At 42.2% G+C, this 27223-nt stretch overlaps 1 protein-coding gene across 7 annotated transcripts in view; it reads right to left on the bottom strand.

Annotated features, from left to right (window-relative positions):
- The window catches only part of LAMC2 (laminin subunit gamma 2), an 82586-nt gene that overhangs the window by 49478 nt on the left and 5885 nt on the right, over positions 1-27223 (bottom strand). Inside the window, exons 2-6 of one of the 7 annotated variants that reach the window (XM_081824751.1) lie at positions 17365-21901; positions 16856-16944; positions 12821-12918; positions 7151-9376; positions 6331-6546 (exon numbers count right to left, since the gene is read on the bottom strand). In XM_081824751.1, the coding sequence (XP_081680877.1) occupies positions 6331-6409 (79 nt within the window). In that variant the 5' untranslated portion in view covers positions 6410-6546; positions 7151-9376; positions 12821-12918; positions 16856-16944; positions 17365-21901. Of the gene's footprint in view, positions 1-6330; positions 6547-6661; positions 7004-7150; positions 9377-12820; positions 13384-16855; positions 23806-27223 lie in introns of those variants that run through there. The other 6 variants (XM_081824750.1, XM_081824748.1, XM_081824752.1 and 3 more) reach the window with 6 other exon arrangements.

Below are 27223 nucleotides of genomic sequence, written 5' to 3' on the forward strand. Positions count from 1 at the left end.
AGGTAGACCAGTCTGTCTGCGATGAGAAATGATCTTTCAACATTTGGAATCCCCTTCTACCAGAAGCAAAATGGGTGATAATTTGAAATAGTTGTAGTAAGTAAGTGTAAAACTTACATGGTCAATGTTCTGGCCATGGAACTGTCCTGATCCTGAAAGACTCTAAAACTCATGGAGAGACCAATGGTCTCCAACAGGGAGAGAAAAATAGCCTCTGGACACAAATATGCATATATAGAGTCAAAATGTCAACAATTATTGGAGAACAACGACTAGTAAAACAAAAAGGCTTATCACTCTCCCTCAACTGTCCCTTTATTATTTTTTAACTGAGCCACCTGGTCAATTCCAAGCTGTAGGAAAATCTGACAACATAGTTGAACAAAAAAGAAAAAGAGAGAGAGAGAAAACTTACTCATTTAAAAACTGTTCTCTTGTCAATGCCCCCACAAACTAGAGTTTGTGTTTGGTTTTAACCTGTAGTCCCCTGACATTTTTGAAGGAAAGGCCACTACAGTGAGTCACATACACAAACAGAGACTTCTGAATAGACAGGACACAGAAGTCCCTACTAGAGACATAGGGATGTTCTTATAATAATAGATCAAGATTCCATCAAGTCTAGAAATTAATTTATATGAAAAAATTTTAAGAAGAATTAGAAATAAGCCAAGAAGCTGTCTTGTTAAAGAACATTAAACAAGCAACTGAAATCTGGTCCCAATACTCAGTGTGTGGCTCTGGTCAGGGCAATTACTGTTCTGGGCCTCAATTTGCCCATCTACAAAGGAGGATTACACATGTTAGAGCCCAGCTCTGCGATAACTAACTGTGAGAATCTGCACTGTTCCTTTACCTGGGGCCCGGGTATCATGTTCCCCATCTACAAAAGGAGAGGCTGGTGTCAAGAACCTCCAAGGACCACTCTCATTTAGGACCATGATGCTGTAGGATGAGAAAAAAGTGGGGAAATGTGCAAACCTTTTTGTAAGAAATGTCCCACCTACATGCAGCTAAAGATTTGAGTAACTTTTCCAATGTTTAAATTAGTGTGGGAAATGACTGGGTTGCAATTTAATTTTTTCTAGAACGTGAATATTGACAACAGTGAATACGAATAAAATCTGGAAAAGAAGCAGGCTGGAATTCTGTGAATGGTCGACCAGCCTGAAGAAGGCCAGGATGCGTATACCTTTAGCCAGGTGATCTCCATCTCTCTTCTGATATAGCAGAAGGGAAAGACTTGATTGAGCCCTTCCACTGATCAGTGTTGGAGGAAGCACCATGCTCTTCTTCTTTCATAATTGTGACATAAGGAAGCACATGTTTGTTGGGGAGGCACATATTTAGACATATAGTCACCCACAGAAACAGAAAAGACTTAGCTTTGGGCCTTGGATATGATTCAAATATTACATCATGTACCTGGGGGTTATTATATTAGTACACAGCCCAGTAATGATTCAGTAATCCGCTAGGCCTAATTTGTGACTAAATTTGAGTCTTCCATAATCTATGGCACTCCTATTTCTACACTGGTCTGTAACAGATGATTCAAGACTTGTCGTTGGAAATTTCTTTAGGAAAAAAAAAGTCTATATATAGTTGAACCACTAAGGACTTAAATGGGAAAAATATCCCCAAAATTGCCTCGACAGCTTAATTCCATGCTCCTGACCTTCCTATCAACACGGGTCACAAACCAATATTCTTCCTCAGCTCCTTGGACCAGTCGAGCTAAGCCAATGTCTGCCCCCAGCTCAGGACACCAGAATTTAAGCCTTCATAGGAATTTCCAGCATATACTCCAATCCAGTTCTCTACTGTTGTTTATTGCACATACTTGAATATAATAAGGTGGAGGTTTTTATTTTTCCGGGGCAGGGTGGGGGGGAAGTGTTTTCAAAATCTCCCCTGGTATGGGGCACTTTCTCAATTGCTTTTATTGTTAAAATATTACTTGGGAAACACACACTAATTTGACATGACGTCAATCAATGTTTTGGATATTTATCAGTAAGAAAGAAGAAACCGTGTTGAACACAATTCTCATTCTCATACTTGTTCATTATCTCACAATGGCGAGTGCCGGAAGTTGTCATAAATAAGGCTTTCATGATGTTTGTGCTGTGAAGATTACAATGTGCGTTGAAGGATAATGTTTAATCTTTTGGACAATTTGAAAATGGTGTACTTTCTAGTGACAGCATCAAAAGCAGACTCAAATCGAGCTATATCTCAAGCCACCCATGTCCGAAGTGAAGAAGAAACTGTATTCAAGTTGCATTTGATGCTAAAGGTGGAGTTTGAATGGAATTAGTTCATGAAATGTGGATTTACAAATTAATACTTGTAAGTTATTATTTTATAAATTATGTGACTTTAAGTGGGTTTGTGAATTAATATGCTAAATTAAGCATAAAAAGACATGTGACCACTGCATGTACACTGCTAAATGTTTTCATAACCTGGTTGGCCAAATCCTTTTTTTGGCGGGGGGATGGGGGAGATTCTCCTATTGAGAAGTGGGAGACCAGCTTCTGTGGGGATCCTCTTATATCTGGGTATGTTCTAGAGAGCAACAGACTCAACGAATCTGTATGTGATGTGATCTGGTGGTTGACAAAAGGCAAGGATAAGAAATGTTATGAAAGCTAACTTTGGAATTCCAACCTGCTTTGGGCCCCTTGTCAGGAATTCCATTTGTTTCATTGGGTAAGACCGGGGATTCATTTCAGCCTGAGCAGAAGGGCTCCTCATCACCCTTCTTGGGCTAATGAAAGGAACCTCTTCAAAAATCTTACCACTTAAAACTCAGAAGGTAATATATTGACATTCAGCCCTGGCAAGGCAGTTAGTTATAATAATATTGAACACGGAGTGAGAGCTTCCTAGGCACTATGCAAAGTGCTTTAGAGGTAATGACCACACAATTTATTTTCCTCACTTTAGAGACCAGGAACTTACATAACAAGGGAAGTAGCTTGTCTAAACCCCAACAAATGGGAAATGACAGAGCTAGGATTTGAACCCAGGCCTGTACCTGTTTGCATCATGCTGTACCATTTCCACAGTTTAAAGCAGCAGAATCCATCAGAGAGTCTAAACCTTTCCAGGGGTCCCTTCCACTATCCACAGCACCTTTTTTCCCATATCAGGCCGAGGGAGAAATCCAGATTAGTGTTCTATAATCACCTTGGATTCTGAGCTCATCATTCTAGAATGATTGTTTCAAAGCTTAGCTGATGGCTGGATCCAACCATATCATTTTAGTCCTCATTCTTTGTGTATTCACATTTTTATATCTAAATACCATTTATTATACCTACGTTGTTACAGCTCTCCCTTGGGCTAGCAAAACACTCCTCTTAGATAATGTTCTCCTCTATCCTCAAGGCTTGTTTCTCCCTATTCTCCTTCATTGTTGTGCCATCTCCTTGGTAAGTGTTGAGATTTCTCTAACCTCGATGTCCCAGTAATCTCATGTATTGTCAGGGCTTTGTTTTCCACATTTGGGCTCCTCATTTTATATTTCAAACTGTTCTAAACTTCAAAATCATAGCTCCAGCTCTTCACCAGGACTGTTGGGCATCTCCACTTGTGTCTCTGATTCAACAGATCCCCACAGGAACTCATGCCTTTCTCTTCATCCACCACCCAACCTTGCTCCCAAAACTGATCCTTCCCTTAGAGTTCTCATTTCCTTTCATGGCATCACTGTCTCACCAATCGCACTCACCTGAAGCCTCAGACCCGTCTTGGACTCTTCTTTATTTCTCGTGCTTTCCCCTTACTTGTATCCCTAACACACGTGCATTGGATCACCAAATTCTTTCAATTTTACCTTCTAAATGTCCTGTAATCTGTTTCCACTTTGCTGTTTCCACCACCACAATGAAAGCCTTCGTCATCTCTCCTTTGGATTATTGCAATGGCCATTTGTTGCTCTCTCCTAGCTCAACTCCATCCTCTAAGGCCTTCAGTAAGTGACTTTTCTAAGACATGAATCTGACCATGCCCACCCCTGGTTATAAACCATCTGCAACTCTTGTTGACCTCTGGGGCACTATCCTAACTGCACAGCCTGGCATATAAGGCCCCTCACTATATTTCTAGTCTCATTCCTATCTACTTCTTGCCCCTTCTCCAGTCGTGTGATCTATGTGAACTGTGATCCCGACCAATGGAGTTACATGCCACATTCTCTCACACCAACGGTGAGCTCCTGAAGGGAAGTCCTTATCTTGCTTACTGCTCTTTTCAGATCCAAGTTCACTATTTATACGTGCACTGTTGGCTTCAGACTTTTTAAAGAAATGTGGTTCCAGGGATTTTAAGGCACTTTACAGTAATTCCTCATCCTTTCAACAACTCTGCAAGGTGGCATAGTACTACTGTTCCCATATAACAGGCAAAGAAGAAGATTCCAAGAAGCTGAGAAGCCTGATTACTAATAAGAAACTAGTAAGTGGGTCAGCCAAAATTTGAAGCCAGGTCAGGCTGACTCTAAAGCCTGCGTTTTAGCTGAGACCAGCCCTGCAAGTCTCACTGATGATATCTAACACCATAATTTCACCTTCAAGAGAACAACTGGGAAGCAATGTCATTGCTTTAGGCTCTCATAGGTGCAGCCCACAGGATGCCCAGAGGCAGGTCACTTTGGGAAGTGGCAAGTCCCATACTTTAGTTGAGCTTTCACTGCGTCCCAGCATCCCGTGAACAGAAGAGCATGGGTGCTCTATGAAGCCCTTTGAGGAGGGGGCCTAATATCTTAAGCAGCCCATCTCCAAGGAAGGGGAAAGTCTAGAAAGGAGACTGAACACAGCTTCTGACTTACTGGTCTAGATGGAATACTCAGAGCTTGTCTATCCTGGAGAAGTACAAGTCAAGCTCTGTCCTCCCGAGTCTGATTTTATTAAACAATTGATCAAATCCTACATATTGATTTCTGTTATCTAATGCTAACACAACACACCTATACTCAACTATAGCCAATGGGAAAATTGCTTCAATAATTACCCATTATGTAAAACATATGTACTAGCTCCTTTATTACCTTTACAATGTGGTCCCAAAAGCTCCAGCCTAAGAACCCCTGGATCAAGTGCAAGATGTATCTCTGCCAATAGCTGGTGTGTGGCTTTCTGCAAACCCATTTCTGTGTTTTCGTATTTTAAGCCATGGGGTATAGTAGTTGATCCATAAGCAGTCCCTTTGAATTCTAATATTCGGAGACTCTTCTTACTTTTAGGATGTTTCTCACTAGGTTAACTCTAAGGGAACCTAATCTACATGATTATTTTCATAAATGACTTTTAACATGGTAGTCAGGGATGACAGGTTGGAAGTTAATTCCAAGAAAAAAAAAAGGACTATCAATGCATTCGAACACATGCTAAAATACCCATGCCATTCAAACATAATTCAGGCCAGCCATTTAGGGAAAGTTTAAGATAATTCTGGCCTACATGAACATTATCTCATGGTCACGCATTCACATGTGTGAAAATGACTCTTGGACCTATTGAAATGAGTATTGAAATGGCATCAGGTGCAGGAAGCAATATAAATATGAACATTCAGGGTAATGAGACAAGCAGATATTATCGCTAGAACTAAGTGACAAGGAAGACACCCGATAGTGTTGTCATAGCTGACACATGCCTAGAGCAAACGGTTGCTAGGTTCTCAGCAAGTTCTGTTTACATGAGTGAGTTGAACCTCTCACGACATGACAGCTGAGCTCAGATCAAATGATCTATGACAGAGGTGCCCAATCAATGCCCACTGAATGAATATTATGTCAGAATACCCTTAAGAAGTAACATTATGCAAAAGTGAGGCATGGCCAAGGCTCAGTTTCCATCCCAAAGACGAACCGAGAATTCCAGAAGGATTATTAGAGAGGTTCCTTTTCCATCTTTGTGGTGTTCACAGTCACAAGAAAACATTCCCACCAAATCCCTTCCACGAAAACACATTATGGGAAAAGAATTTATATGCCAACATATTACTGATGATATTCCTGATCAAACAGGGGCCCACTGACCCAAAACGCAATCAAGAAGGAACATTCTTAAAGGAAGGAAAATCCTGGTTTGGCACAACCTACTGGCTTCACCTTTGAAACTCGGACAGCTGTATATAATATCGGTCTTACGTTAAACCCCATCTCTGGAGAAGCCCCAGATGCGGGAGGAGGAGGGAGCTCTAAAGAAGTTCTCGACACAGTGGGAATCCTCGGAGGTGCGCTCAGCCAGCAGAGGCTGCAGAGCAAGGCCAGTTACCAGCCCAGGGCTGCAACGTTTCCTCCGGGGGAAGCCGACTCACCTTCCCTCCTGGAGGTGGCCGCGGCTGCAGGCAGGAGGAGCGCCAGGCAGAGGCCGCAGCTCAGCCAGGGCGCAGGCATGGCCGGGGCCGCGCGTCCGTCCGCCGCTGAGGGGTCGCTGCGCGCGGCTCGCCGCTGGTAGCTTTCACTCTGCGCTCCGCTCTGCCTTCCCTCTCCTTGATCAGGTCGTTTTATCGACTCTTCTACCTGACTCAGTCCTGACAGGAAGAGAGCCTGTGTTTCAGGGTGTGACTCACCTGTGAATAAGGAGGACCCAGCCCTCTGGAGGCAGACAAACACACACGGCACACACCGCGCAGCAAAAGCGCTCACCCCAGCCGCCGGGCTCCCCCCTCTCGCCGCAAGAAGGTTGCACACCTGGCCCGGGCCAAGGGTGTGGTGCGGAGGCTGCGGCCCCGGGATCCTGCTGGAGGAATGTGCCACGTTCCCCACAGCCCTCCTTCTCTCCCGGGTGGTCCGCGGCCCGATTCACAGAGGTAGCGAGCCGGCGGCCTGCCGCTTCCTCAAACTGGGAGCCCCAGTCTCAAGTGCGCAGACTCAGAAACCACTCGGACCCTGATCAGCTCTGGTCTAAAAGACTGCAAGGAAAACAGGCCAGTCGGAGAGTCCTAACAGGGTGCCTTGCACCCTCTGGCCTACCCTTCACCACTCTGGGAAGCACAGCAGCCCTCCCCCCACCCCTCCACCCCCGCTCTGCTAACTCTTCTTTCCTTCCCTCCCCATCACCAGGCTGGGCCGAGGGCTCCTCTCCTGGGACCCCCTAACTTCCTGATCACCTGGGCTGTCAACTCATGAGCTCACCTGTTGACTGGCTGGCCTCCCTACGAAGGCTAGGCGTCACTCTCTATTCCTACTCTCTAGGGCAGTCGCTGGCTCACCGTCTGTGCTCAGTAAATGTTCTGTTGAATAGAATAAAGAGGAGGACTCAGATTTCATATTCCTTTTACAGCTTGGAGCGTTTTTCCCATACTGTTCTCTGTGGGCCCACAGAAAATGTTTGACAAGACTAACCGTGAGTGTCATCCAAGTCCACTGTGCTAAGTGAAGGGAGTGATAACCAGGAAACTACAAATCTTGCTGTATCCTACATCGTTTTTATCCCTAAGGAGGCTGGTGGAAATAATGTAGAGGCCTCTGTCAAACAGAAGGCTTTGGTTCCTACTAGAGACTTAAGAATTACCAGAGAGGAGGACGTCTGGGTGGCTCAGTGGGTTAAGCTCCCAACTCTTTGATTTCAGCTCAGGTCATGACCTCCTGTGGGGTGGTGAGATGGAACCGGCTTTGGGCTCCACTCTCAACAGGGAGTCTGCCTGACCCTCTCCCTCTGCTCCTGCCCCTGCTTATGCGCTCTCTCTCTCTTTCTCTAAAATGAGTAAATAAAATCTTTTAAAAATTAATTAACTAAATAAAAATCACCAGAGGTTTATATGTACTCAGTATATATGCACAATGTGTCCAAAACAACTCCTCTCCTACTTTTCATCATCAAGGCCTGCAAAGGCTTCCAATAAATTACTGTTCACTGACTAAATGAATGAATGTTCTCTAGAGAGTTCTATAGAACATAAGGCAACAAACAATACAACATAGTACATGATTATGTGTCAAAAGGTGTAAGAATTTCAGTTTATGCACATAATTGAGAGCAGTATGGGCTGGCTGGGATAGCTAGGGAGGGTTTTGTACAAAACATGGGCCATGAACTAGGTGTTTGGGAATAATCAGGATCTGAATACAGCACCAAAGAACCACAGGGGGACAGTTTACTGCAAACTGGCTACCATCTACTCTCAAATCTCCAGCAACCAAAAAACGAGGAATAGAAAGGAAACTCCCATTTTTCTCATCCCAAGCTTCTACTCTTCTCTTCTACTCTGTTCAGGATTCAAACAAATAACATAATGATTCTTCTCTCTCAAAACGCATGGTGTCCAATTACTGCTACAGTTTCAGTTCCTGGAGACCAGGTATTTATAATTTTCCCATCTAGTAACTAGTAGAGTTGTAGAGGCTAAAATCATGTCCCTGGGGTCCTGAGCCTGCACTTGTACCCATCAGTGTTGTGCAATCCTCCACAAACCTGCAAGAACAAGGAACAGAGCCCTGCAAAATAAAGTCTTGGATGTAAATTTCATTTTAGTGCAGATTATTATAGCTTATTGCATATATGCAAATATATATTTTTTTCACCTACCATCATTTTTGGATAGTGATAGGAATAAAAGTTATCACACATATAGTACCTACTATTTGTAACTGCTATTGTAAATCCTTTATACATAACAACACGTTAACCTTTGAAACAATATTACGGAATAGGTGTACTCTTAATTTCCCATTTTACAGATGAGAAAACAGAGGCATGGAATGGTCAAGTAACATGCTCAAAGTTGCACTTCTTAGTAAGTGGTGAAGCCAAGATTCAAAACTAGGCAATCTTGTTCCAGACTTTATGGGTCAGATGAAAAAGCCCCATAAAAAGGACAAATTCACAATACTGAATGAATTCGCTATGCAGCCAGTGGTTATTCATCAACATTCACAACAACGCAACCGGATTGTGGACTATTGGCCCGCATCGATATAGCCAAGTCACAGTGACTCTGAACAAGTATTTCCGATATTCCTAACATGTTAGCTTTGAAAGGCCCCCCAGAGGTCACCTGGACCTGGGGTAGAAAATCGGCAGCCGGGCCCTGGGCACCAGGCCAACCGGCAGCCTCTTTGATGTGAACGCTACACGTCAGTGTTTCTCCTTTCCTTCCCCTTCTCATTGCCTTCTTCCGGGTCTCTCCACACATCTCAACAACCCGTCCGGCTCAGGCTGGAGACGCCTGCTCTGGTTCAATCTCCTACCTTGCTCAGGGACAATATCAACCCCCTTTGCCAATTTGAGGATTTTTCTGTAGTGTTCTACTTGTCAAAAGTGAAGGTTCTTGAAGGTTCTTGAATTCCCAGGGCCAGATCCTGGCTTGACCTCTCTTCAAGGCAGTTTGTTTAGTTTTCTCTAAGCCTCAGTTTCTTCATCTGTAAAATGGGGGTAATGATAGAACAGTTACCTGGTAGGGATGCTGGGAAAATTAAATGCATTAATGATCTATCTCGTGCTCAGGGAAGTACCAGACCTATAATATGCACTATACAAGTTAGCTATAATAATAATAATAGTTGTTGTTGCTATTATTATCACTAAGCACCATCAGTTTTCCCTTACTATAATTACAAACAAATACCATATGAGAAAGATGGGGGGTTTTGCTTCAATCCTTCTACTAATTGACAATTCAATAGTAATTTCAAACTTCCGTGAAACTCTTGGTGTAACCCAGGTTCCTATCCAGACTGCCAACATTTACTTGGAAATTGTTAATTAATTTGTATTTTTGTTACATATCTTGAAATTTCCTTCACCTTTGGATCTTCCTGCGTAATGTTTTAAGATTTTTGCATTTAGAACTTCATTTTAATTAAGGGGTAGGAAGATCTTATATTTCAGGGAAAATGGAATGGTAAGATGGATTTAAAGAATTCTTACAATTAACTTCAGTGAACACATGCTTTTTGAAAAGCTAGTGAAAGTCTATTTGCTTTTCCATGTGACCCAAATAAATCTTTCTTTTCCAAATTCAGACAAAAATCATTCGGTACTACTCAGCAATAAAAAAAGAATGAACCGCTGACACATACAGAACATGGATGAATCTCAAGGCCCTGTGATAGGTGAACAAAGCCAGACAACAAAAGACCAAATTCCAAATAATTCCATTTATATGAATCCTAGAAAAGGTGAAACTACAAGGAAAGAACATACCAGTGGCTGGCAGGGTTAGGGGACTGAGCGCAGTGGGGCCTGAGGCTCATTTGGGGGGATGAAAGAAATATTTTGAAATACAATAATGGTCAAGAGCAATCAAATTTTAAAAAAGCAATTGAATTATACACTTAAAATAGGCAAATTTGATTATGTATAAATTATACCTCAATAAAACTGGTATAAAAAAATAAGAGAAAATCTCAAAAACTTGATATAAGTGAGATGCTATTGAGTTCAAATGTGCAAACCCAGACCCAGGACTAGAAACACACCACTGTCTGCACAGTTGTGGCAAAGTCAAGGCGGAGTCCAGCCCTAGCACCCCGCTGGTTCTCAGAAGCTCTAAAGAGCGCCAGGCAGAAACACGACCCAGGAATGGCAGGGGGACCCCTCTTGCTGGAAACCTCTCTGTTTGGGCAATTTATGAAAGGTAAGAGATGCCATTCTGAAATGTTTGCTTGGAGGGCACAAATTTCAACCCCCGGCTGGACATGTTGTTCTAGGAAGTGAGCATGTGGATTGTCCTCGTCTCCCCTCCCGCGCCCCCCCCCCGCCCCCCCCAATGGCCATGTCCATCTAGAAGCCCTGGTATCAGTGGGGATGATGTTCATTCCACACAGTTCTCTGGTTGCAAAGCTGGGAAGGTGCTGGGGCATTTCCTGGGGGCGTGGCCGGGAAGCCTGAGGCCCTGGAAGTCCCCAGGTCCATTGTTTTATTTGCAACTCAGTCATCACCCAGGGGACTTTTCTTTTCACGGTGCTATGTAAATCCCTCCACGGAACTGTCATCTCTCCACCCCCAAACTCCCAAATAGAACTGCAAGTGACATGTTGATTTTTGCCTTGCGTTCCATCATTACCTTAGCTCACTTTCAGAAGGAATGTCTGGCATGTCACCCACTTTCAAACTCACTTATGATAAAAACTGAAGCACTGCCCGTTCACATGCCGGCAACAGATGGGACTGTGGGACTCGATTCCCTGCCCCGAATCTCCCCAGATAGTTCTAATGATGTCAGCATGTGCAGACAAATTTTAAATGTAAAATACAGCAATCAAGGGATAAAAAAAACCCAAAAAACAAAAAACACCCAACTCTCCTTTGTTCTTAATTGATAAAGGAAAATGTCCATAAATGGAAGTGGTTCAGTGTTCCCTGGGCCATCTGGGTAAATTCTCGAAGGTTGGCCAGACTCCAGAAAACAATGTTCTCTGAAGCAAGCACTCTGGCTGAAGTGGCAGGCTTCCATTTTATGCAGAAACATATATAGCATTCCCACAGTTCGCTTTCAGGGAGCCGGAGAAGCCAGGCCAAAGCTCAAGTAATGCCTTTTCCTTTTTAAGGGCATTACTTTTTTTCTTTTTTCTGTGGCTGCCTGGTGGTACACCTAGGTGGGGAATGTGCTGGGAAATGAACAGCTCCACGCAAAGCACGATTTCATTTGCATCTTTTTTTTTGGTGTAGTTATTGCAGACAGAAATATTCCAATCTAGCCTTTGTTTACCAATACGACAAATGGGGAGGAGCAGAGAGAAGGGGACACACGCTCAGAACATGTAAGAAATGACACGGTGAAAGATTCCGGGAACTTTAGATTGAGGGGTGTGTCAGCTGCTGTGTTCCCTTAGTCTGAAATGTGGGCACCCACCCATCTGTGAAATGTCTCTTAGATTAAATGCGCTGCCCACAGTTCCTCAGCCACACTAATCCTTGATCTATAGATATTCGGAGTTGAATGAGAGGTGAAGGAGCCCGCACAGTGGAAGTTCTCACCTGGGTTGCACTGGTGTGGGTCCAGGGCTGTAGACATGACAAGATAGGCTGGAAGGGAGAGGGGGCCACCCTGAGATCAGAGGTCCTCACCCACATGCCTTCCCAAAGGAAGAAATGTCCAGGAAACAGTGTTTCTAAACATGCTTCTTAATTTCAATCTGGAACTTTCCCACCTTTAAATTACAAAGTCTGAAAAACCCTATATCATTTAGAGTCGAATTCTTTGTCTTTAGATAGGAAACTTTGGACACAGTTTAAACATCTAATGTGGGGCACCTGGGTGGCGTAGTCAGTTAAGCAACTGGCTCTAGATTTAGGCTCAGGTTGTGATCTCAAGGTCGTGGGATTGAGCCCCGCATTGGGTTCCATGTTCAGTGGGAAGTTTGCCTGAGTTTCTCTCCCTCTCCATCTCCCCCTCCTCCTGCTCTCTCTCTCTCAAATAAATAAACAAATCTTTAAAATAAAGCATAAACATCTAATAATAATTTTGACAACCAGGGTACTTGCAGTGAGGCTATACTGGATATTCTGCACATGCCCAGCTCCACACAGGGAGCCTTGCAGGGGGTTAGGAACTCAATCATCACCACCACCCTCTGCAGCAGGTGCTATTATTATCCTCATTTTGAGGTTACTCAGGCTCCCTCACAATCCATGCCAATACCGCTCTCTAGAGTAATTATTCAGCTACAAGATAAAAACAAATTAAGCCTCTCACTAAATAAACACACACTTCTCCACTTCAAAAAAAAAAAAGTTGAGTTGGATCTTTAAAAAAAAATAAAATGCCTAGTCCTTATAACATATACTATATTCTGCAGGACTCCTCTCCTGCAGATCAGTAATAAACATTTATTAGGGGTGCATTTTCCTGTTCCCATTACCTTTTGCAATTTGTCGGTGAACAATGACTTCAGATTCTTACGCAACATCCTTTTACATCATCCAGCCAGGTCTTGATGCTTTCCTCTTGGTCTGATACCTTAATCCAGTAGAAGAGCTCTTTTATTAAGTAGCTTAGTTCTTAAACTCCTTACAATAATTGGAAATTATTTTCGGCCTCGTCTGAGTCTGAGTGGTCTGAAAGAGCACCAGAATTTAGTGGCTATCTCCAGGTTACACAGAAATCCCCAAACATTCCTGGGTGGGTCTTTTTCAGGAAGCCTGTGGATTGGATTCGACTTCGGTTATAAGGTGGAACTGTCAGACCATGGCAATTATGGAGAGAGCTACCAATAATCACTGAGAAGTCCAGAGACACTCCTCACTAGCCTAAAAATTTCCCACAGCCTCAATATGTCTGCTTAGATTCAGGAGGAGAATTAATGCACTGATTCAGATGACTTAAACCAAAATGACACATTTCCCTCAATTATCTGTTTATTTTAGGTGAATATACTTTATATATTATATATAATATACTGAGTTATTTAGACAATTGTTTCAAGGTTCTGCTGTTTATTATATGAATACACAGCAAAACAAGATTTAATTGCCATTGCTTTATCAAGCTGCTATGCCTTTACTACTTTCTTATCTCAGGGCCCTCTATTCATATAACCTTTGGAAGTAATTTAGAAAATCTCAGCCAAAGCAGAGTATGGCTACTTGGTTTGGCAGCAGAATTGTTTATGTAGAAACAGATACATTTTATGTGCCTTTGGTAAACTTAAAATGGATTATATCTTCACTAAAAATTCTACACATACGCGTGCAGACATGAATATATATTACTTGAGCTCTAGATAAAAAAATCTTTTGAATAGAATTGTTGAATCACTACATCATATGTTGAAACTAATATAATACTGTATGTTAACTATACTGGAATTAAAATTAACTACTTCATAAAAAATCTTTTGAGTAAAATTTTGGGACTTTTGTTGGTCGGTTTGCTTGTTAGGTTTTAATCTTATATTCAATATTTTCTAAGGAAAGGGCAATTCTAAATCTTCTGACTCTTCAGGGCCTGATAGAAAACCTGTCTTGAAGTCACTGTCCCAATGTTATCCGTAGACTAATTCTTACCTTTTGAAATTTTCTGAAGAATTCTTACTAACTTTATAAATTTATACTAATAAAAATTAACTTAATGAGCTTCCTTTCAGGACCAGATCTTGTCTAACCAGTCAAGCACAATGTTGATTTTCCCACTGGACCACAGACAGAGCCAAAAGAGTGATAACGTATCAAGTGTTGTGCTGATTCCAGTCAATGTCCCCTTACGCAGAACTATGCTGTATTCCACGACACTAACTTAAATGTTTAAGAAAACAATCCAAAATATCCGCAGATTTTCTTATTAACATATTATGGAATTTTTATCCATAAAGTTCACCAACTCTTTCTTTTAAATAGCTGTCTTTTCTTGATCTGCTATAGAATATGGACTTTCTATTTTCTTAAGAAGACCTCTTAATCATTCCTGGTTCTAATACTTTAGGATTTGCTAAACAAGAGTAGATTTCAACCATTCCCCAATCCCTTATGACTTTATAAGCTTGATCTGTATGTCCCTTTGCCTTTCTAGCAGAAAAATCCATTTTTAGACTCATCTAGTATCCTGCCCTGGTGATGATTTTGGTTGCTGTCTTTAGAATGTTTCCAAGCTTCCCCATGTATGTCTTGACCAAGAGAGACTAGGTTGTAAAACTTCTTATGTTTGGAAGTAGCTCAGCTTGCTCACTGGTGGCATACGGTTTTGGATGGAGGGCCCTGTGCTGGGCATCTTGTAGGGTTAGGCCCAGCCCAGAGAGGTCCAGCAGAGGAGATGTGCAGGGGTCAGGAAGAGTAGAGCACTGAAATCCCACACAGAACTTCTTTTGCCAAGCCATGCACACTAGTCTGCATGCATCCAGAGGAAGGAAATCTTTTCCTTACTTTGTCTACCCAGAAGGGCTCCTTTTAGCTATCAGCAGTAAATGAAAACCAAAGGATCAGTCTACATGAATTCTTGATTTTGTCCTTGATGTGAAGCTGGTAATTCAGATACCATCATTTAGTTATTCTTTTTTTTTTTTTTTAAGATTTATTTATTTATTTGAGAGAGTGAGCATGAGGAGGGTGGGAAGGGGAAAGGGAGAGGGAGAGGGAGAGAAACTCAAGCAGACTCCATGCTGAGCACGGAGCCTGACACAGAGCTCGATCCCATGACCCTGAGATCACAACCCGAGCCCAAACCGAGGGTGGGATGTTCAACTGACTGCGCCACCCAGGCACCCTAGCATTTAGTTATCCTAATTTGGATTATTTTTCCTTAAATATAATAATTAACACGAGTTTTCCACTGAATTTCACATTTTACCTTTCTGCTTATTACAGTTCTTGCGAACTTTTCCAAAAAGTTTCTTTTCGCTGCACTAATTTGACATTTAGCACCAACCGCAGCGAAATACCTTCTGGAAGATTAAACCATGTATTATGTCCTCCAGGTAATTTACAATCATTTTAGAAAACATTGCTTACCACACCAATCTTTGAAGGATATTGCTCTTAACATGTTTTCCTCCATCCAAAAAAACCTGCCCATTCTTCTCTCCTAAGCAAGTTCCCTATCATAGCAAAATATGACCTCTGGTTCTAAGGTAATGAAACTTTAAAATAATTTCTGGTATGGAACTTTAGTAACTCTCTTGAACATCCACAAAAAACTACATGTGTCTATCTTGTCTTTAAACTCATTTACCCTCCCAAAGAGCCATCCTGGTGTGATCTGTTATTCCTTTTCCAGAGTAGCTTGCTCGCCCACCTTTACTTAAAGATTCTATCAGCTTGACTCCCTTCTCTGTGCTCCCTAAGGCAGTGCTACCCAGTGGAAATGTCTACAGATGTTCTATATTTGTGCTTCCTAATGAGATAGCCACTAACCATATGGGTCTACTGAGCATTTGAAATGAGCGCAAATGAGGAGTGAAAATTTTAATTTATTTAATTTTGTTTAAGTGTAAATAGCCACATGTGGTTTAGGGTTACCATATTGGGCAGTGCAGGTCCAAGGCCTTTTTATCTCTGTCTTATTTTATTTTTTAAAAGATTTTATTTATTTATTTGGCAGAGAGAGAGCACAAGCAGGGGAAGCAGCAGAGGGAGATGGAGAAGCAGGCTCCCCGATGTGCGGCTCGATCCCAGGACCCCGGGATCATGACCTGAGCCAAAGGCAGATGCTTAAACCTAGGCACCCATCTCTCCGTTTTAAATGGACATTTCACTAAGCACCTCCTTCACCGTGGTCACTTGTAACTAAGTTAGTGAGTAGATAAAATTACTTCTGATGGGAAAAAATTTTTTTGAAGGTAGACACTTACGATTTATTGTTTGACTTTTACATTTTTTCCCAGCAAAAATTCTATCTTATGTGTTATCTAACATTTTCTGACCCTGCATTTCTATTGGCAAATATCATTTTTATATTAATAAAATCTTGTAAACTAGATGCCTGGAAACGGGATATAAGTTCCTTGCTCTGACTTTAAACTTCACCTTCTTATGCCAAAAATTTGGAAAGTTGCCATTGTTTTTTTTTTTTTTCATTTTCTTACTTATTGTATTCACTTTGCTATAGTTGAAGGGTATTCATGAGAAGCAAAATACTGAGCATTTGTTAAATGTAAAAAAAAAAAAAAGTATTTTAAATTGCTTTCCCAGAACATGCTTGAAATCTTACTCAGGTGCTGTAGTCACCTGCCAATGGAATTTATCTTCAAAAACTCTCATCGTAATGCAGATTTTGATTTTATGATTTGATCTTTTTAAAGAAAATAATATGACACAAGAAGAGGAAAGAAGTGCTTGTAATCTCTCTTTCCAGTGACCCTAGACTAGACTCTTAATATTAAAGTCTGACAATTTTATTTTATTGAGATAATTTTTATAGAGAATCCTTTATCACAATATTTTGCTGTGCTCATTCTTTTGCTTACTTGTTCAATGAATTTCTTTGAGTGTCTCCTCTGAGCCAGACATGGTGGTAGGCACTTGATAAATCATACAGCTCCACTCTACATAATCTCTGGGGAAAGGATAAGACAGGTGTTATGAAACACACTTCCTTAGGCATGAAGGGACCAAATGAAAAATATGATCGTGGAGTAGAGTTTCCTGGTACAACAAGCTGCCCTGGAAAAGAACAATGAATTAATCCCTTGGTTCTGTCATCAATGGCCATTCAACAACTTGTTACATCAGCTTAATGAAGAGTAGGAATTCATCAGTTTTGCTGTCTTGGTATTGCTGGCGATATTTAGGCTTGTCAGGGAATCTGCAAGCTCATGACATCGACAATTCCCATCTTTCTCAGAATAAAACCCAGTGTCCATATGGGGCCTCTAAGGTCATACACGATGTGCCCCATCCATCTCTGCTCTGACCACACGGCCCCTCCGCTGTTTCTCAAACAAGAAAGTATGCTCTGTCTCAGAGCCTGTCCCACCTGAGGGTGAAAATGACCATGATCAGGGGCGCCTGGGTGGCTCAGTCGGTTGATTGCCTGCCTTCGGCTCAGGTCATGATTCCAGGGTCTTGGGATCGGGTCCCGCGACAGGTTCCTTGCTCGGCGGAGAGCCTGCTTCTCCCTCTGCCTGCCGCTCCCCCAGCTTCTGCTTGCTTGCTCTCTCACAAATAAACATATAAAATATATTTAAAAAGGGGGCGCCTGGGTGGCTCAGTCGTTAAGCGTCTGCCTTCGGCTCAGGTCATGATCCCAGGGTCCTGGGATCGAGCCCCGCATCGGGCTCTCTGCTCCGCGGGAAGCCTGCTTCTCCCTCTTCCACTCCCCCTGCTTGTGTTCCCTCTCTCGCTGTGTCTCTCTCTCTGTCAGATAAATAAATAAATATATTTAAAATATATATATATATATATTAAAAAAAAACAAAAAAGAAAAGAAAATGACCACAATCAGATGGCACCTCCTACCTCTGCCCACTCGGCGTCTATGCCTGAGTCTGCTTTGTGTGTCTTCTTAGCACTTCTCACCACCCCACGTCAGACATTCACGCTTATTATCTGTCTCTCCTTCCAGAACATAAGCTTCAGCACAGCCATGACTCTGTTGTAACAAGGCCTAGAACCCTCACTGCCCGGCCCTTGGTACGCCCTCAGTACTATCTTTTTTAATGAATGAGTAATGCATGTTTAGTACTTATTTTTGCAAGACTGAATTCACTTACCTTTCTATACCTCAGTTTAAATATTAATGTGATGAGGGACATTATCTAATCTAAACTACCCCTTAACAATGTTAGGAAGATGACTAACTACATTAATACTATACAGATTGGACCTGCTTGGAAAAAAATACAATTCTGAAACTTAAGTTCTCTTGTTTTATAAAAGTAATTAGGTAGATCACTAAAGCCATAAATTCACACAACTAAGAGAGACTACAATGAATATAGAACAATGGTCTATAACTATAATAAGAATGGCAAAAGGAACATTAAACTTCTAAATGAGATGCTGTTTAAGAAAAATACTTATTTTTCATGTTACAAGTGGTTATTTATTATTGTTGTTTTTGATAAACTCTTTTCATTAAGGCCCAAGGTTCTAGATTATCTTCATTATTCTAGTTTTAGATGTGCATTTGAAAAGTACTTTCTTATGCTTGGAGCTTGAAGGTGCCGAAGGGAAGAGACCCGTGCTTAAGACCAAGGGTGTGAGTGGACACTTTGTGCTCAAGGTGTTTGGTGAAGGTCTTTGGTGACCTTGTCCAGGTCTTCCGTGACCTTGTCCAGGTCTTCGGTGCCTCTTACATCTATCTTCTTGGTCGAATCACAGAGAAAGTATCCTCCAACCCAGATATTCCATAAATTAAAGGTCATTTAATCCAACCTTCCCTGCCCCCTGGAAGACCCACACTCATCAACCTAGGCAATTAAAAAGAGCCATTTCATTTCCTATTTTTCACAATTATTTACAATGATGGAAAGGAAATTTTATAGAAACAGGTATCAACTCTTTTTAGCATTTGTAACCTTTGAAAGTCATAAACTTATTTTAAAATTTTCCATCAGATAGGATGCATTTAGCTGCAAGTAGTAGAAATCCCAACTCAAAGTGATTTTTACAATAAGCAAATTTATCGGCTCACATAATTAAAAATCCAGAGGTTGGAGGGGAAACAGGGTTAAATTATCCTATGGTCCAGTGATGCCATCAAGGATCCAAGTTCTATCTTTCTCTTCTGTCATTCAGAGTCCACTTCATCTGAAGACTGGTTCCCTTCATAGTCGTAGACTGGTTGCCAGTAACAATCAGGATTATTGGTCTCTCTCCCCAAGACTTCAAACAAAAATCTTTCCCCTTCCTGATTGGGCTGATTTAGGTCCTGTGCGTATCTCTCAATCAGTAACTATCACCAGGAAAATAGTTTATGCGGATTGGATTAAGCTTGGGTACCTAATCACTGGCAAGACGGGTGGGAAAACTATGATTTGCTTACGCTAGAAGTCAGCAAATTAGGGCTGTGGGCCAAATCCTACCCACCAGCTGTTTCTGGGAAGTTTTGTTAGAACACAAACTCTTCCCCTACATTTTATCCACGGCAACTCCTGCACCACAACAGAGTTCTGTGGTTGCTAACAGAGACCATAGGGTCCATCAATCATCAAGTATTTACAATCTGGCCTTTTAAGAGAAAGTTTGCCAACCCCTGGCTTGGGTCCACATGAACCCACTTTGGAGCTGACTCTAATCCCCTAAATCATGATGTTACAGGAGAGAAAGTTGGGCTCAATTGGACCAATATAAGGCCCTTACATGTAAACCTAGTCGGTTTTTTCCTCCCTGTTCTTTCCTGGGCAGAGCTGAAAAAGAAATGAACACACCAGCTTCAGAATGAAAGCCTTAGTTTTGGAAGGTCATTGACTTACCCTCATTCTTTTCTTCCAGATTGATTGGTATCAGTTCCTTACACTGATCTGTGTTCCAACCTTGGCGGTGTGTTTTGTTTCGTTTTTATGAATTGTCTGCTAGTTATTTGTTAATTCCGTGAAACCAGACTACTCAAACCTTCTGCCAGATCTTCAACCCACCAACAGTGGTTAGAGGAATTACCCCAGGGTCCTGCTGCGCTCCCAGAAGAAATCTCCCTCAAATTGTTCAGCAATGCCTGGTCAGTCACAGGAAGAACCATTCCTGCGCATGCTCACATCACGGTTTTCCAGGTAAGCCATTTCCTGTCAAAACAACAATCTGATCTTTCTGATTATATATATATATATATATAGCTTTTCTTGTTTACTTCTATTAGGATAAGAGCAACACAAGTCCACTGTGGAAACATTAGAAAACAGATAACCGAAGGGGAAAAAAAGAAACCTTGTCACCACACCATGCCCCAGGGAACTCATAAAACAAACAGCAATCTCCCCTCCAAGTGACCTAAACCAGCTTTGACTTTTCCAGCAGGAAGTCATGATGGAATATTTTACATTTAGCTCCCTATATTTATGAAGTTACTGAATGGGTCTATTCTTTGACTAGCCTTTCCAAGGGTCTTTACTAAATTGTGCACCTTATACCCACTTAAGGAAATGTCTGGGAAAGGGCAGAGTTTGAGAAGCTGCCATTTCAAATTACTCTCTCAAAGGCTTATGCACATCTTTTGCAAACATGAAAGAGAGCTACTTCTCTTCGTTTGGGCTGGCACATACAATTTCACCTTATTTTGTAAATAAAAGGGAGTCAATCTTTCTGAAATATAGGGTTGGGAAAGTATGCTCAGCTTCACAAATCCTCCTTTAGGCACACCTGTGGGTTTACTAGTGCTCATTATAGAAACCACTTGAAAATGCCCGAAGGTTGGATTGTTTCCAAAACATCAGATGGGTACCGTACTTCGGTTTAGGGCTAGAGTAGACTAGAGGATGGGATTCAGGCTCACTGCAAGTCCCTGTGGGGATCTGAGTGTGGGATCGGGGCCAGTGCTGTAATTAGAAACCAGGCATTACTTCAGAGAGTGGTGCTTTCCCACCCTGCTCATGGCACCTGCCCCGCCTCCAGTATTTCTCTACCAAGTCTACACAGTACAGCCAACACCATGGGTCATCATAAAATTGGCCCTTCGTCGACTAAGGAGAATTCCTGTTGAAGGGAATAGGAGCCCCTGAATGCCTGGAAGAGAAGGGGTGAAGGAGACTGAGGAGTACACAAATGAGAGAGGTGCAAGAACACTGGGGCCCAGATAGTCTGGAGTTTTAATCCCAGATCCACCCTTCCAGGCAGAGTGATCTTGGGCCCTTCCATTCTCTAGGTGTCATTTTCTGCCTGGATAAAAGAATAATAACAACAGCCCCTGCTTACTTCATAGTGTTGGCTGCTGTGAAGGTAAAGGGCGATTAATGAGCTAAATACTTAGCACAGCACTAGGTTAGTATTAGTTCTTATCCGTATGAGGGGAAAGGGCCCAGAATGGGGAAGCTGGGATCCTGGGAACATACTTCTCTTCACAGCATAGTCTGAATGGTGGAGTCCATGTTTATAGGGTTCCAACTGCCCAGGACTGCCCAATTTGTGATGAGACTTTCTGCATCAGACTGTGTGAGAGCAGTGTGTAAGTAATTTTTTAATAGATTTTATTTTTAGAAAAGCTATAGATTTATAGAAAACTTAAATATAGAGTACAGAGGATTCCCATATACCCCATATTCCATTTCCCCGATCACATCTTACATTAGCATGGTGTATTTGCCACAATAAAGCAGTATTGACGTACCTTACAGATTTCCTTAGGTTTTTTTAATTTTAATTTTAATTTTTTTTTACCTAATGTCCTTTTCCTATTCCAGGATCCCATCCAGGATACCACGTTCTACTTAGTTGTTGTGTCTCCTTTGGCTCCTCTTGGCTGTGACAATTTCTCAGACAGTCCCTGTTTTTTCATGACCTTGATAGTTTTGAGTGCTGGTCACATGTTTTGTAGAATGTCCCTCAGTTGGGATTTGTCTGATATTTTTCTCATGATGAGACTGGGGATATGGGTTTTGGGGAGGAAGACCACAGTGGTAAGTACCATTTTCATTTCATCCTATCAAGGGTACATACTATCAACATGACATCACTGTTGACATTGACCTTAGTCACCTGGCTGAGGCAGTTTTGCCAGGTTTCTCCACCATAAAGTTACCCTTTACCCCCTTTCCACACTATACTCTTCAGAAGTCACTCCCTGCTGCCCACAGCTTAGTGGGAGTAACCCTCCACCTCCTCGAGGGCAGAATAGCTACATAAATTGTTTGGACTTCTTCTCTATGGCAGATTTGTTTTTTCTCCTCAAGTAACTTTTCTAGGCTAATCTTTGCTTGAATGAATTGTTTAGTGTTTACAAAGCACCACCGAAAAATAGTCTAAAGCCAACTTCCCCCAAATTGGTTTCTTTAAAACTTACCACTTTCTATAATTAAGTATTAATATTCAGAGTGTTTTCAAGCTGGGCATGGAGGAAATATGAAAAAACAAGATTTCTAAAACCTGACAATCTTCTAGTTCAGCGTCACAAATGCCAGCCAGCTCTGGAATTAGCAATTTCTTGCTAACCCTATACGGAAAGGCCTGAAAATGAATAAGGAATTAAAAATAAAACAAGTGGGATGGTCAAAACCAATATGAATGAATCGCTGTGAGCCAAGTGGAAAAGCATCCTTTGGCAAGTTTAAACTGGTTACCTCAGCATGTCCTGAGAATGTGCTTCTAATGTTCCAGGCCATTAGGCTCCTTTTTAGGCATGAATCCTGCCCCTCCTCAAAAAGGAAGCTAGCTCTATGCCTCTCCTAAAACATACATCTTTAGATTGATCGAGCATTAACATGTTCTTAAAAATCTCTCTCTCACACACACACCACCACCACCACCTAACCATTTGAGAATAAATTCCATGCCTACAAATTAAAATAATTGGAATAATTGGCTGGGTAGCTGAAAATCCACTTGAACTTTTCCATAGAAAGACTTCCTGTAAAAAGGGAAAGGTGATGTTTGGGGTTGTTCATTTGAAAGAAAATGGGGAAAGAGTATTGTTGGATCAGCCTATAACCTTTCTACATCTGTTCAGCCACCATTATTTTTTTTTAAGAGAATATTTTTTTTTCTCTGAAAGCAATTCAGAATTTGCTTCCAAAGCATAGGCTTATGGAAATAGGTGTTTGCTCACCTCTCCGAAGTTTACCTCAAGACAGAGAGGCCCCTAATGTGCTCAGTGGGTTCCTCGCTCCCCCTTAGGTCGGGTACAGCTCTCGTCACAGCATCCCAGGGTTCTGACAATCCCTTTGCAAACCCACCCATAGCATGGCGCGTAGAAGCATTCGTCCCCCAGTGGCCTTGGCCTTGGTTGCTGTCCTCTGCTCTGCTTTCACCAGCACCGGAGGACAGGCCTTCATTTCGATCTGTTACCTCAGGCCATTAAAATGAGCAGAAGGAAAATGCCTTTGAACAGCTCCTGTGTATCATCATAAAGATTCTTAAAATGAATTATCCTGGCCAGTTCAGAGCCTCCTTAACCTCCCACTTCCTGTAAAGGCAGCAAATGGAGAATCCGTGATTAAATAGAGCATTCAGGAAAGAAGATGTTGGGGTTGCATATGGTTTCTGGCTAACGAAACCCTTGCTAACAGAATCTCCTAAGGTACAGCATTCATTTTCCAGACTAAGGCATTCATGCCTTCATTTAACGAGCCAGATGCCCTCTCTGTGTCACCCAAATTGTCTAAAGCATGATTAGTACAATATTTTTTTTTAAAGATTTTATTTATCGGGGCACCTGGGTGGCTCAGTTGTTAGGCGTCTGCCTTCAGCTCGGGTTGTGATCCCGGGGTCCTGGGATCGAGCCCCGCATCAGGCTCCCTGCTCAGCAGGAAACCTGCTTCTCCCTCTCCCACTTCCCCTGCTTGTGTTCCCTCTCTCGCTGTGTCTCTCCCTGTCAAATAAATAAATAAAATCTTAAAAAAAAAAAAAAAGATTTTATTTATCTATTTATTTGAGAGAGAGAGAGAGAGAGAGAGAGCACAACCCCAAGTAGGGGGAGGAGTAGAGGAAGAAGGACAAGCAGACTCCATGCTGAGCATGGAGCCCAGTGTGGGTTTGAACCCACAACCTTGAGACATGGACCTGAGCTGAAATCAAGAGTCCAATGCTTAACTGACTGCACCACCCAGGCACCCCTACTACAATCCTTCTTGAAGAGTTTGGAAGGCAGCTATGCTCACCACTATACCACCAACGTAGATCTTCTTGAAGAGTTTGGATCTGGTTCTTTCCTAACCACCATTTTTACTCTTTAGCACTACAGTTAACACAGACAGTATAAGCCAAATTTTGACTCAACCCTTTGACCTCACTTGGAAATTTTGGATAGTTCTTTGTCTCTTTAATATTTTTTTTCAGTGAGATAATTGATATGAGCTTATATTCTTGAAGTTTGTTTTTGTTTTTGTTTTGTTTTTTCAGTTGACTTAATTGCTGGGGAAAAAAAAACATTCAAATTAACGGTTCTGATTTAGGTTTTCTGGGTACATGGTTTTCAAATTCTTTGCCTCATGGGGTATACTTAAAAGAAGGCCAATTTGCAGAATGCACATGGCAACCACAAAGGGAAATACGGTAATCTGCTATTTGGTTAGAATCAATAAAATATCCCTTCTTAAACCATTGGCTTTACAGAAATTACTCAAGTATACTTCATCAACCCCAAGTATGTATGGTAATCTTCATTGGGGATTCAAAGCCATCCCTTCCTATCAGGGAGTCTCGTCAAAGTCCTAGTCATGTGTCTGTGGGCAGGATGCAGAGAGTCAGGGCATCGATGAGTCACCATGGGTCATTCATGGGCTATGGCTGCCAGTGAACAAAGATGTCATTCAGTTTCATTTGAGAAATAAAACAACGTTTTGGACAATTTACTGAGGTGGCTTCAACTGGGACAGGGTTGAGAATGTGAGAAAAGTGTGACTGCTTAACCAAATACACTCTCTAGTAAAACACATCCTACTCAGTTACTCACTCCTGTGATCACATCTAGATCTTGCCATTCCAAGTAACTATACCTCTTCCAGAACCGCCTCCCCCCCACCGATTTCTAATCACCACCTCTGAATTGGGAAGCTCAGTCTGTCCAGTGCCCTGACTTTAATAATACCTCAGCCCCTGCAATCCATTGAACTGACCATCTTTGTACTTGTCTTACCCCTCTTGCCATCCCAATGCTTCCCACCCATTTCCCACCTCCCTCCCTCAGGGTCCCATTAGAATCCCAGGCTTAAGGTACTGCCATAGATTGAATTCATGCTCATTAACCTCAAAGGGCTTCTGATCAATCAGACCTCATTTCCCTAGTCCATTGGTTCTCCTTATTCTCCTTGAAGACTATTTCATACTTTCCCCTTTCTTCAATCCTCTCACATCTCCTCCCTCATGTCACTCTCTGCCAATGACCTATTTCCTAAGACTGAGAAAATAGAAGCACTTGGCAGAGCACCTCTCCCACATGCTTTTACTGCCACATCCAACAACCTGCCCTCCTTCCCACTTTCCTCGCTGGTATGTACCCCACCTATGACCCACAGGAAGGCTCATCCCTTGTCCTACTCAGGAAGAGCACTCCACCTCCTGGAGAAGGATTCTTCACTCTCTCTCCTGCATTGTTGTTTTTTCTTCCTTTTCTGAATTTTTCTCATCCTAAAAAACAAAAACTCCCTTCAACTGTTATACTTTAGCCTCTGCCCTATTTCTCTGCTCCCTTTTAGAGTCGCCTCCCTTATGGACAACAAAAGAGTAGTCTATGCTTGTGCTCTTCAGTTTCTCACCTCCTGGTCTCTTGAAACTGCTGCTATTAGATCTCACGACGCCTCTCCAACCATTGCAATCGGGCCTTTGCCTCCACACTCCACTGAGCTGGCCTCTGCAAGATCTAGAAGGACCTCCATGTTGTAAAACTCAATAGCCAATTCTCTGCCTACCTCTTCTGGGATCTATCAGCATCATTGGTCAGAATTAATCATTCCTTTCTCCTTAAAACACTTGTCTTGGTTTCCAGGACATTATGTGCATCTCTCTTACCTGGGAACATAGACGTGCCCTCTTAATGGAGGGGAAGCCACCCAACGCTCAGGCCTTGGACCTCATCTCTTTTTTTTTTGTCTCTATTCACTCCCTTGGTTTTCTCAGCTAGTCTCACAGCTTGAAGCATATCTGCCGACGACTTTCAAATTTATATCTTTAACTTGCTTGCACAGCATCCCTGAACTCTTAAGATCATGTTCAACTGCCTAATTGAAATCTACATCTGGATGGGTAATTAACATCTCAGCTGTAATACAAAGCTGAGCTCCTGATACTCATTCTGCCCCTTATACCTCTTCTGCCTCAGTCTTCCCTATATGGAAAGGCCTGAAAATGAGTAAGAAATAAAAAATAAAACAAATGGCATGTTCTGTCCAAGCACCTTAAAGTCATTCTTGACTCTTTTTCTCACAGCAAATCTTGCTGCTCACTCTACCTTCAGATCATGATAGGAATTGGACCACTTCTCATCACCTCCATTGTGATCACCTTAATCCAAACCCCCTCATCTTTTGCACAGATTACTGTGATAGCCTCCTGTCTCATATCCCTCCTTTTGCCTTTGCCCACTTTTAATCTAAACACAACACCAGGCTGCTCCTATTATAGTATAATTCAGATCTCATCATGCGTTATTACAAAAGCTCCTAGGTACTCCACCTCCTTCTGAGCTGAAGCCAAAGTCCCTGTGATGGCATCAGAGTCTCACATGATGGGTCCCACTCCCCACCACCCCCCCATCACCTCACTGTCCTCCTTCTCACTCACCCTCAGCCACATGGGGTTCCATTCTGGGACTTTTGCAATCTCTTGTGTCCCTACCTGGAATGTGCTTTCTCCAGATATCCGTGTGGTTCTGGGTTTACTCAGATGCCATCTTCTTTGTGGGGCTTTCTCCACCATCTTGTATCAAATTGCAAGGTCCTCCCCACCCCCCAAGCCCCTTCTTTCCCCTTTCCTGCTTTGTTTTTCTCCTTAGAACTTTCTGCCCCACTAGACATTGGGGCCACATAGAGGCAGTATAATGTGGTGGTTGGGATACAGGTAGGACTTAGAGTCAGTTTGCCCGAGTTCGAGGCCTGGCTTGTTACTTAGCAGGTAGTCAAGATAGAATCTCTTGGGGCGCCAGAGACCATCTCAAGGACTGGAGTCATTTTGAGATGCTTTGTGGCCCAAGCCTGCTCTAAGCATGCACCACGCTGAATAGAACATAAACTCGGGACAGCGAAGACACAGAC

The sequence above is a fragment of the Leptonychotes weddellii genome, chromosome 6 (assembly GCF_054177405.1).
Source record: "Leptonychotes weddellii isolate Sample4059 chromosome 6, ASM5417740v2, whole genome shotgun sequence".
NCBI lineage: Eukaryota > Metazoa > Chordata > Mammalia > Carnivora > Phocidae > Leptonychotes > Leptonychotes weddellii.